The 13,003-nt window shown below is 39.4% G+C and overlaps 1 protein-coding gene and 1 long non-coding RNA gene across 6 annotated transcripts in view; both read left to right on the forward strand.

The window, feature by feature from the left end:
* LOC138854260 (uncharacterized) overlaps nt 1–13,003 on the forward strand; it is a 182,769-nt gene that overhangs the window by 153,716 nt on the left and 16,050 nt on the right. The window lies entirely within an intron of this gene.
* Nucleotides 1–13,003, forward strand: part of LOC128684514 (long-chain fatty acid transport protein 4) — a 108,732-nt gene that overhangs the window by 79,679 nt on the left and 16,050 nt on the right. For all 5 annotated transcript variants that reach the window (XM_053770744.2, XM_053770742.2, XM_053770741.2 and 2 more), the window contains exon 15: nt 7,357–7,510. In XM_053770744.2, coding sequence (XP_053626719.2) covers nt 7,357–7,510 — 154 coding nt within the window. The remainder of the gene's footprint in view (nt 1–7,356; nt 7,511–13,003) is intronic.

A 13,003-nucleotide genomic window follows, 5' to 3' on the forward strand; every position in this document is an offset into this window, starting at 1 on the left:
ACTTGGGCAATGTATGATGGAAAGATGCTTCTTAACGTACATCAAAAATGAAAGAAATCAGAAGATAAATAACGGAGTTCATTTCTCAGCCATTAGCTGCCCCTTAGTGATATATTTTTGTATGTTTTTATGGTTGTATTCTCGTTTTTTGGTCTCATTTGATAGAATGGAAGATATATTACAGAAATAGATATTATTTTGATTGGTTTCATGGCAAAAGGTACCTTAAAATTAAGCTCAAAGTAGAGGAAATGTTCAATTTTTGCCATGTTCAAAAGTAAACAAATGACATCACCGTCCAGTACGTGTCAGCTGGCCAGTCTAATATGCAGTCATGAATGGGTTGACATTATTTATACAATTATTACAATAATGAAGTAGTCTGCATAACAGTAAATCGTCTATTTTTGTGAATAAAAATTCAAAATGGAAAGCAAGAGTAATATAAGAGGGGCCTGGAGATGTGACTAATGAACAGAGAAAATGTTATTTTAGTGCCTGGAATGTCCATTGTTTATTTGCAAGTCCCAAATGAGTGGATAGAGTTATCAGAGCTTATTTCTTGGGTAGCATTGTGGACTGGGTTGGAAAAATGTTTCGTTAGTGGGATGAATTGTAAAGGACCTGCCGAGCATGGGCCAACAGGCCTGCTGCTGTGATCCTCCTTTCTTATGTTCTTATGTTCATCAACCACTGTCACAACTGCTTCCACTCTACCACCACCATCTTTGTATTTCTCTACAAACTTTTTCATAAATTATGTGTTTCTCACATTCTTTACCAAAGGGCTGGCACTAGAAGCTTTCTTTGGTGGTAGTGATGGTGGTAGAAGGTAGTAGTGATGGTGGTAGAGGGTTCCTTCTTTAGTGATTCAGCAATTCTACCAACTCCTCCAATGTTGTTGGAGTTATATGGGGCTACAAAAACCACCGCCGCCTCAGCTGCTGCTGCACCACCATTATGGACGGCTTACACTCAGTGGCCCTTATATACCCAACAACAACACAACACAACACCTCTCGTGACATACGTAATGACTTATTTTATTCATTCTAGAGTATATTCCATGTGATGAATGGTTTGAAAAACCGACAACTTGTCGGTTTTTCAAACCATTCATCACAACTGTCTGACACTGCAGCATCATGGGATCTTGTTACAAAGAATTCTTCAACACTTGTCCAACCTTCAGACGAAGACCTACTTCGACTAGTGGATGGTACCACTATGACCTCGCCTCCTTCTGCTTCACCTCACCTCACTACAGTATATAAGCCACGTCTGCGGCCCTATGCTGTACATTCTACGAGATTGATGGACTGAACACATCGACTCCAGGCTGAGGGACTGATTACCTCAAACTACTCCTCTCCTTACACCTTTCTACTTTGTATCAGACTGATGAAGCCACTGTGTGGCGAAACGTTTCCTGAATAAAGATTCCCATATGTTGCATCAGTGTCTCAATCTTCAGTATATTCCATGTTTCTTTGTTATTAATATTGTTTATTATGTCATATTAGTTGAATTGTGATAGATAAATAAGCCATAGAGTTGATATTAGTGTCATATTCTCCAACAATAAACTTGCCATCCCTCCTTCACACAAACAAATAGCCAATAAGAACATAATGGAAGAACACTGCAGGTATATTGGCCCATACAAGGCAGGTCCTTATCAAAATGACCTCCACCCAAAGCTACCCAAGAATTTACTCCCGTACCCAATGACACAAATCAAACTCGGCTCCTCCAACTCGTATATTTGTCCAATCTCTTCTTAAAGCTACCCAAGGTCCTAGCCTCAATCACCCTACTGGTAAGTGTGATGTTAAATAAGAACTTAAGAAAGTAGGAACACTGGAACAGGCCTGCTGGCCCATACTAGGCCGGTCCTTCACAAATCCAACCCACTAACAGAACAAATGCTACCCAAGCAATAAACTCAGGTGCAAGTCCGACTCGAATCCAACCCCTTTCACTCGTGTATTTATCCAACTTAAATTTGAAACTACCCAAGCCATAGCTTTTAGAACATTGGAAAGGAGGAACACTGCAATAAACCTGTTGGCCCATACTAGGCTTGTCCTTCACAAATCCAACCCACTAACAGAACAAATGTTACCCAAGCAATAAGCTCAGGTGCAAGTCCAACTCAAATCCAACCCCTCTCACTCGTGTATTTATCCAACCTAAATTTGAAACTACCCAATGTTTTAGCTTCGATCACCCTACTAGGCAGACCGTTCCACTCATCAACTACCCCTATTACCAATGTTCATTTATACATTTTATTAGTACCCTATAGTCCTTACGGAGGGGGATTCCTCTTCCAAATAACCTCTCTTCCCTCTCTCCTCCTCCCTGTCTTCCATTCATCAACAACAGCCTTCAATAAAGGTAACTGTCATGTTGAATGTTCATTCTTTTGTGCATGTAAATCTATCTTTTAGGTAAAAAAAAAATTGTTGTTGATACTTCTGGGTGTCTGGAATGAATTAATTGGATTTACATTATTTCTTATGGGGAAAATTTATTCGAAAATAGTCCATTTCGATAATAGTCCCACTTCCAAGAATGGATTATGGACGATTATTGAGGGACCACTGTATTTTGCTAGAACTCCATTTTTTCTTTTGAATAAGTACAAGAAACCACCCATTTACCGATTTCAGCTATCCAGTACAGTGGTCAGAATTTAGCAATTTTGCCAATTTCACACAAATTTCAAAAGATGCCAATTTCCAAATAGGGTCCAGAATAAACAAGTAAGACATTCCTAGCACTAAAATAACATTTCTTCTGTTCATTAGTCACGTCCCCATGCCCCTCTTACATTCTTTTGCTTTCCACTTTGAATTTTTATTCTCACAAAAAAATAGAAGATTTACTGTTATGCAGACTACTGCATTAGTGTAGAAATGGTATAAATAATATCGGCGCACTTGTGAAAGAATATTAGACTCACCAGTTGACGTGTATTGGATGCTTAGCATTATTTGTTTACTTTTGAACTTTGGTAAAAATCGAACATTTCTGCTACTTTGAGCTCAATTTCAAGGTACTTTTCATTGTAAAACCAGTCAAAATCATCTCAATTTCTGTAATGTGTCTTCCATTCTATAAAATGAGACCAGGAAAACTAGAATACAACAATAAATACGATACGAAAATACAGTGCAAAGCTGCTGTTTTAATCCAAAAAAACAGTTTTTTTTTTTCTCATTACGCACTGTGTGCTGCAGGATTTTTTTTTAGACTGCGCACACTGACCACATAGACCCATTCTTTCAGATTTGAGGGCACTAGAATTTAGGCATTCTAGTACGTCAAAAACCCTGGTGCGTAAGCCGTACTAGTACGGCCGAAACCCTGAAAGGGTTAAACACTACTACAGAAAGAATGCTAGTGAAATAGCTATGAGTTTGATAGACTCGAACAATGGAATGTGTCAAAAATAGGGTGGAAATTAGGTGAAATCGTTGATGCGTAAATATTGCTGTTAAGTGTATTCTAACCTAACCTCTCTGTAATCTGGCACACTACGGGTCCTGATGATGCCAGATTAGTGATGGCTGACCTGTAACAAAAAGTATGTCTTGAAGTCTCCAGACCCTCTTAGGGTCTTTTTTTTTTTTTTCAACAAACTGGCCATATCTCACCAAGGCAGATGGCCTAAAAAGAAAAATGAAAGTTTCTTTTTTTAACTTTAGTAATGTGTACAGGAGAAAGGGTTACTAGCCCCTTGCTGTTGGCATTTTAGTCGCCTCTTACAACATGCATGGCTTACAGAGGATGAATTCTGTTCCACTTCCCTATCGAGATAAGAGGAAATGAATAAGAACAAGAACTAGTAAGAAGAGAGAAGAAAACCCAGAGGGGTGGGTGTGTGTGGGTGTATATGCATGGGAGACGGCCGACTTGTTGAAAAAAAAAAAAAAAAAAAAATATATATATATATATATATATATATATATATATATATATATATATATATATATAGAGAGAGAGAGAGAGAGATATACATGTATATAGATATATATATATATATAATATAGATATAGATTTTTTTTTTTTTTTTTTTTTTTTTTTTCCAACAAGTTGGTCGTCTCCCACCGAGGCAGGGTGACCCAAAAAAGAAAGAAAATCCCCAAAAAGAAAATACTTTCATCATCATTCAACACTTTCACCACACTCACACATTATCACTGCTTTTGCAGAGGTGCTCAGAATACAACAGTTTAGAAGCATATACGTATAAAGATACACAACATATCCCTCCAAACTGCCAATATCCCAAACCCCTCCTTTAAAGTGCAGGCATTGTACTTCCCATTTCCAGGACTCAAGTCCGACTATATGAAAATAACCGGTTTCCCTGAATCCCTTCACTAAATATTACCCTGCTCACACTCCAACAGATCGTCAGGTCCCAAGTATCATTCGTCTCCATTCACTCCTATCTAACACGCTCATGCACGCTTGCTGGAAGTCCAAACCCCTCGCCCACAAAACCTCCTTTACCCCCTCTTTCCAACCCTTTCGAGGACGACCCCTACCCCTCTTTCCTTCCCCTATAGATTTATATGCTTTCCATGTCATTCTACTTTGATCCATTCTCTCTAAATGACCAAACCACCTCAACAACCCCTCTTCTGCCCCATGACTAATGCTTTTATTAACTCCACACCTTCTCCTAATTTCCACACTCCAAATTTTCTGCATAATATTTACACCACACATTGCCCTTAGACAGGACATCTCCACTGCCTCCAACCGTCTCCTCACTGATGCATTTACCACCCAAGCTTCACATCCATATAAGAGTGTTGGTACTACTATACTTTCATACATTCCCTTCTTTGCCTCCATAGATAACGTTTTTTGACTCCACATATACCTCAACGCACCAATCACCTTTTTTCCCTCATCAATTCTACGATTAACCTCATCCTTCATAAATCCATCTGCCGAAACGTCAACTCCCAAGTATCTGAAAACATTCACTTCTTCCATACTCCTCCTCCCCAATTTGATATCCAATTTTTCTTTATCTAAATCATTTGATACCCTCATCACCTTACTCTTTTCTATGTTCACTTTCAACTTTCTACCTTTACACACATTCTCAAACTCATCCACTAACCTTTGCAATTTTTCTTTAGAATCTCCCATAAGCACAGTATCATCAGCAAAAAGTAACTGTGTCAATTCCCATTTTGAATTTGATTCCCCATAATTTAATCCCACCCCTCTCCCAAACACCCTAGCATTTACTTCTTTTACAACCCCATCTATAAATATATTAAACAACCATGGTGACATTACACATCCCTGTCTAAGACCTACTTTTACTGGGAAGTATTCTCCCTCTCTTCTACACACCCTAACCTGAGCCTCACTATCCTCAAAGGTTAGTGGATGAGTTTGAGAATGTGTGTAAAGGTAGAAAGTTGAAAGTGAACATAGAAAAGAGTAAGGTGATGAGGGTATCAAATGATTTAGATAAAGAAAAATTGGATATCAAATTGGGGAGGAGTAGTATGGAAGAAGTGAATGTTTTCAGATACTTGGGAGTTGACGTGTCGGCGGATGGATTTATGAAGGATGAGGTTAATCATAGAATTGATGAGGGAAAAATGGTGAGTGGTGCGTTGAGGTATATGTGGAGTCAAAAAACGTTATCTATGGAGGCAAAGAAGGGAATGTATGAAAGTATAGTAGTACCAACACACTTATATGGATGTGAAGCTTGGGTGGTAAATGCAGCAGCGAGGAGACGGTTGGAGGCAGTGGAGATGTCCTGTCTAAGGGCAATGTGTGGTGTAAATATTATGCAGAAAATTCGGAGTGTGGAAATTAGGAGAAGGTGTGGAGTTAATAAAAGCATTAGTTAGAGGGCAGAAGAGGGGTTGTTGAGGTGGTTTGGTCATTTAGAGAGAATGGATCAAAGTAGAATGACATGGAAAGCATATAAATCTATAGGGGAAGGAAAGAGGGGTAGGGGTCATCCTCGAAAGGGTTGGAAAGAGGGGGTAAAGGAGGTTTTGTGGGCGAGGGGCTTGGACTTCCAGCAAGCGTGCATGAGCGTGTTAGATAGGAGTGAATGGAGACGAATGATACTTGGGACCTGACGATCTGTTGGAGTGTGAGCAGGGTAATATTTAGTGAAGGGATTCAGGGAAACCGGTTATTTTCATATAGTCGGACTTGAGTCCTGGAAATGGGAAGTACAATGCCTGCACTTTAAAGGAGTGGTTTGGGATATTGGCAGTTTGGAGGGATATGTTGTGTATCTTCATAAGTATATGCTTCTAAACTGTTGTATTCTGAGCACCTCTGCAAAAGCAGTGATAATGTGTGAGTGTGGTGAAAGTGTTGAATGATGATGAAAGTATTTTCTTTTTGGGGATTTTCTTTCTTTTTTGGGTCACCCTGCCTCAGTGGGAGACGACCGACTTGTTGAAAAAAAAAAAATATATATATATATACAGTGGACCCCTGCATAACGATTACCTCTGAATGTGACCAATTATGTAAGTGTATTTATGTAAGTGCGTTTGTACGTGTATGTTTGGGGGTCTGAAATGGACTAATCTACTTCACAATATTTCTTATGGGAACAAATTCGGTCAGTACTGGCACCTGAACATACTTCTGGAGTGAAAAAAATATCGTTAACCGGGGGTCCACTGTATATATATACATGCATGTGTAGTGTGACCTAAATGTAAGTAGAAGTAGCGAGACGTACCTGAAACCTTGCATGTTTATGAGACGGAAAAAAGACAACAGCAATCATACCATCGTGTAAAATTACAGGTTTCCGTTTCACACTCATTTGGCAGGACGGTAGTGCCTCCTTGTGTTGTTGCTGTCTACCAGCCTACTACCTAGGTGATCTTCTATATTTTGGGTAATTTATTAGTAGAGGTTTTGAATGGTGCATCAAATATTCTGATCACCTGATGATATACTCCTAACGAAAAATATTAATACATGTAATTCTTTGAATTTCGATAGTCCAAGTTTGTATTTTGCTCCGAAACTTATATAGTTACTTAACTTTGATGGGTTTGAGAGTTTTCCTATTTCGTTCCCAGGCCCTAGGCCAGGCTTGTCTGGTGTTTACTAGTCAACCAAACTACTGCTGCTGGTGGCCCAATGGCCCACTTATCCATTACAACCTGGTTAATCTGGCATATAACCTACACTCGGTGAAATTTGCATACATTAATTTAAAATAACTTGATTTACCTACCCTTTACAAGCATTTGTATGTATAACTATATTTCCAAGTTTTTCTTGGAGAGAAGAATGTTCAGGTTGTCCTGATACTCTGTAATAATTCTTCAGGTACCAGGTGCTGAAGGTCGGGCTGGAATGGCAGCAGTTGTTGACCCAGAGGGTGAGCTTAACCTACAGAGCTTTAAAGAGGGCATCAAGGAGGCCTTACCAACTTATGCTTGTCCACTCTTTCTAAGAGTACTGCAGGAAATTGATGTTACAGGTGAGAGTGTGTGTATGAGGCACGTATATAGATGCTGTTCTAACCATTATTCCAACCGAGTTGTTAAGAGCTTATACAGAAGCTCGTTTTGAACTTTTGTGTAACAGAATCTTGTTATATCCTGTGTTGTCATTTTTAGGGAGATTCCTCAGATATTAACGATTTTCTCCTTTTTTTTCGTTTGAAGAAGACTTGTGTTATGTCTTTGTTGTAAGAACACATTCCAAATTCTAGTCAGTTAAACTTAAGTAATTATAGTGGCAACATGTCTTAAGCCTCATCAACCTGCATTGCTAATAAGGACTTCCTAGCATCTCTGTAATTTTTTTTTTTTAACACACCGGCCATTTCCCATTTCCCAGGCAGGATGACCCAAAAAGAAAGAAAAAAAAATTTCATCATTCAACACTGTCACAGTCACTCATACATAATCACTGTGTTTGCAGAGGAGCTCAGATACGACAGTTTAGATGTCCCTCTGAGCTGCCAATATCCCAAACTCCTCCCTTAAAGTGCAGGCATTGTACTTCCCATTTCCAGGACTCAAGTTCGGCTAACTAGTTTCCCTAAATACCTTCACAAAATATTACTCTGCTCACATTCCAGCAGCTCTTCAGGTCCCAAAAACCATGTCTCTTTTCACTCCTATTTAAAATGCTCATGCACACTTGCTAGAAGTCCAAACCCCTCACCCACAGAACCTTTACCACCTCTCTCCAACCTTTTCGAGGGCGACACCTACCCTACCTTCCTTCCCCTACAGTTTTATACGCTACAGATTTATTCCCCTACAGATTTGTGTGTTCCATTCTCTCTAAATGACCAAACCATCTCAACAACCCCTCTTCAGCCCTCTTGACTAATACTTTTAGTAACTCCACACCTTTTCCTAATTTCCACACTATGAATTCTCTGCACATAATTTACACCACATATTGCCCTTAGACACGACACCTCCACTGCCTCCAGCCTCTTCCTCACTGCAGAATTTACAGCCCATGCTTCACACCCATATAAAAGTATTGGTACCACTATACTCTCGTACATTCCCTTCTTTGCCTCCACGGATAACGTTTTTTGCCACCACAGATACCTCAATGTACCACTCACCTTTTTTTTCTTTATCAGTTCTATGGTTAAACTCATTTGCTAACAAGTCAACTCCCAAATATCTGAAAACATTCACTACTTCTGTACTCCCTCCCTCCAGTGTGATCTCCAATTTTTCTTTATCTAAATTGTTTGATACCCTTATCACCTTACTCTTATCTGTGTTCACTTTTAACTTTCTACCTTTACACATCCTTCCAAACTCGTCTACTATTTGTATTTAAACTTCCATCAGTATCCCCTTGTTCCTGGTTCTCACTTTCTTAGTCTGTCCCTGTCCTCCCTCTCAATTCCTGAATAAGAATAAGTTCATTTCAGCTTGATACATGTTTGTACAAAGGAGTATAACAATTGGATGTACATATCAAAAGCCCCTTTATATGTAGAGATGTACTTTGTACATCTTAATTGCAGTACTAATTTTTTTTTATTATTTTTTTTTTATTTATCAAGTTGGCCGTCTCCCACCGAGGCAGGGTGACCCATAAAGGAAGAAAATCCCCAAAAAGAAAATTACTTTCATCATCATTCAACTCTTTCACCTCACTCACACATAATCACTGTTTTTGCAGAGGTGCACAGAACACAACAGCTTAGAAGCATATACAGTGGACCCCCGGTTAACGAACTTTTTTCATTCCAGTAGTATGTTCAGGTGCCAGTACTGACCGAATTTTTTCCCATAAGGAATATTGTGAAGTAGATTAGTCCATTTCAGACCCCCAAACATACATGTACAAACGCACTTACATAAATACACTTACATAATTGGTCGCATTTGGAGGTGTTCGTTAAGCGGGGGTCCACTGTACGTATAAAGATACAAAACACATCCTTCCAAACTGCCAATATCCCGAACCCCTCCTTTAGAGTACAGGCATTGTACTTCCCATTTCCAGGACTCAAGTCCGGCTATATAAAAATAACCGGTTTCCCTGAATCCCTTCACTAAATATTACCCTGCTCACACTCCAACAGATCGTCAGGTCCCAAATACCATTCGTCTCCATTCACTCCTATTGAACACGCTCACGCACGCCTGCTGGAAGTCCAAGCCCCTCGCCCACAAAACCTCCCTTACCCCTTCCTTCCAACCTTTTCGAGGACGACCCCTACCCCGCCTTCCTTCCCCTACAGATTTAAATGCTCTCCATGTCATTCTACTTTGATCCATTCTCTCTAAATGATCAAACCACCTCAACAACCCCTTTTCAGCCCTCTGACTAATACTTTTATTAACTCCACACCTCCTAATTTCCACACTCCGAATTTTCTGCATAATATTTACACCGCACATTGCCCTTAAACAGGACATCTCCACTGCCTCCAACCGCCTCCTCACTGCTGCATTCACAACCCAAGCTTCACACCCATATAAGAGTGTTGGTACTAATATACTTCCATACATTCACTTCTTTGCCTCCATAGATAATGTTTTTTGTCTCCACATATACTTCAACGTACCACTCGCCTTTTTTCCCTCGTCAGTTCTATGATTAACCTCATCCTTCATAAATCCATCCGCCGACACATCCGCTCCCAAGTATCTGAAAAAATTCACTTCTTCCATACTACTCCTCCCCAATTTGATATCCAATTTTTCTTTATCTAAATCATTTGATACCCTCATCACCTTACTCTTTTCTATGTTCACTTTCAACTTTCTACCTTTACACACACTCCCAAACTCATCCACTAACCTTTGCAATTTTTCTTTAGAATCTCCCATAAGCACAGTATCATCAGCAAAAGCAACTGTGTCAATTCCCATTTTGTATTTGATTCCCCATAATTTAATCCCACACCTCTTCCAAACACTCTAGCATTTACTTCTTTTACAACCCCATCTATAAATATATTAAACAACCATGGTGACATTACACATCCCTGTCTAAGACCTACTTTTACCGGGAAGTAGTCTCCCTCTCTTCTACACACCCTAACCTGAGCCTCACTATCCTCATAAAAACTCTTTACAGCATTTAGTAACTTACCACCATTCCATATACTTGCAACATCTGCCACATTGCTCCCCTATCCACTCTATCATATGCCTTTTCTAAATCCATAAATGCAATAAAAACTTCCCTACATTTATCTAAATACTGTTCACATAAATGAATTATGAGTACAAAAGCAAGAAGTACCAATTAAAGATCCGATAAATAAGATGAGGGAAATTCGGGGAAGGAGATTCCTGCAAAGCAAAGATGGATGATAGTTAACTGAATGATCCCTTATTGGTTTGTAAACAAACTGAAGGACAACATAATTTTCTTACTGCATTTATGGAAACAGCCAACATGTTGAAAAAAAAATGGATTTATTATGCCTTTCATTATTTGCGGTATATTATTGACATTCAGAATAATTAACTTTGCCTAACCTAATTTAACCTAACATTTAGGGCAAGGAGGAATAACGTAGGAGTGAGGAGGAGCGAGTTGTGAGTGTGGGGGGGGGGGAAGTTCGTGAGGCAGTGGTAGAATGAAAGGGGATAAAGCAGCTAGAATTGATGGGATAATGTTAGAAATGTTAAAAGCAGGTGGGGATATAGTTTTGGAGTGGTTGGTGCTTTTATTTAATAAATATATGGAAGAGGGTAAGGCACCTAGGGATTGGTAGAGAGCATGCATAGTTCCTTTATATAAAGGCAAAGGGGACAAAAAATAATGCAAAAATTATAGGGTAAGAAGTCTGTTGATATACCTGGTAAAGTGTATGGTGGAGTTATTATTGAAAGAATTAGGAATAAGATGGAGAATAGGATAGCAGATGAACAAGGAGGCTTTAGGAAGGGTAGAGTGTGTGTAGACCAAGTGTTATAAGAGGTTATAAGAGAAGTGAATGCTCGGTTGTTGGCAAGAGGTTTGGGGTTAAAAGACAAAGAATCTAACACAAAGTGGAAGTTGGCACAGTTGTTCTTTGCTGATGACACTACTTTTGGGAGATTCTGAAGAGAATTTGCAGAGGTTGGTGGATAAGCTCGGTAAGGTATGTAAAAGAAGAAAATTGAAAGTCAGTATAGGAAAAAGTAAGATGATGAGGATAACAAAAAAATTAGGTAATGAAAGATTGGATATCAGGTTGGAGGGAGAGAGTATGGAGGAGGTGAATGTATTCAGATGTTTAGAAGTGGACCTGTCAGCAGATGGGTCTATGAAAGATGAGGTGAATTATAGAATTGACAAGGGGAAAAAGGTGAGTGGTGCACCGAGAAGTCTGTGGAGACAAAGAACTTTGTCCATGGAAGTAAAGAGGAGAATGTATGAGAGTATAGTTATACCAATGCTCTTCTATGGATGTGAAGCATGGGTGGTGAATGTTGCAACAAGAAGAAGGCTGGAGGCAGTGGAGATGTCATGTCTGAGGGCGATGTGTAGTGTGAATATAATGCAGAGAATTCGTAGTTTGGAAATTAGGAGGTGCTGGATTACCAAAACTATTATCCAGAGGGCTGAGGAGGGGTTGTTGAAGTGGTTCAGACATGTTGAGAGAATTGAACAAAATAGAATGACTTTGAGAGTGTATAAATCTAGTGGAGAGAAAGCAGGGTAGAGGTCAGGATAGGAAGGTTGGAGGGAGGGGGTAAAGGAAGTTTTCTATGCGAGGGGCTTGGACTTCCAGCAGGCATGTGTGAGTTTGTTAGATAGAGACTGGTTTTTAGGACTTGACGTGCTGTTGGAGTGTGAGCAGGGTAATATTTATGAATGGATTCAGGGAAACTGGCAGGCCAGACTTGAGTCCTGGAGATGGGAAGTACAGCGCCTGCACTCTGAATAAGACGTGTTAATGTTGCAGTTTTATAAGTGTAGTGTAAGCACGCCTCTGATGGAGTGATGGAGTGGATGATGGTGAAAGTTTTTCTTTCTCTTTCCACCCTACCTTGGTGGGAAACAGCTGATGTGCTAATAAAAACAACTTGAGGAGGGAGGATTAGCACATTCTGTAGCAGTGCCTGACCAAGTCTTTTTGGAATCTAATCAGGTTTCCCTAGAGCCTGATCAGGGAGCCCCCCTGTGGTACCTGACTAGGTCTGACCATGGTTTCCTGGTACCTGACCATCATATATGATGGAACTGGCTACATCATTATTAAATTTATCTTTGCATTTAAGATTAAATGCATTTAACAAGTGTGGTTTTTGCCTTTGTTTCAAGATGTAAGGATATCATCCTTCTAAAAGTATTACTTATGAATAGGCCATCCTCATAGTTTTTCTTAAAAATTTGGCATTGAAACCTTGACCTGTGCTTGGCTATGTGTAGTATATAGATATATTAACTAGACAAGCCATCAAAGGAGGACTGAACCAAAATATAAAATTATTCAGAATTTGAAAGCTACATTAAGAAAAAGTAAGGAATAAAAACAGCTTTTTGT

Source organism: Cherax quadricarinatus, chromosome 4 (genome assembly GCF_038502225.1).
Source record: "Cherax quadricarinatus isolate ZL_2023a chromosome 4, ASM3850222v1, whole genome shotgun sequence".
NCBI classification, from domain to species: domain Eukaryota; kingdom Metazoa; phylum Arthropoda; class Malacostraca; order Decapoda; family Parastacidae; genus Cherax; species Cherax quadricarinatus.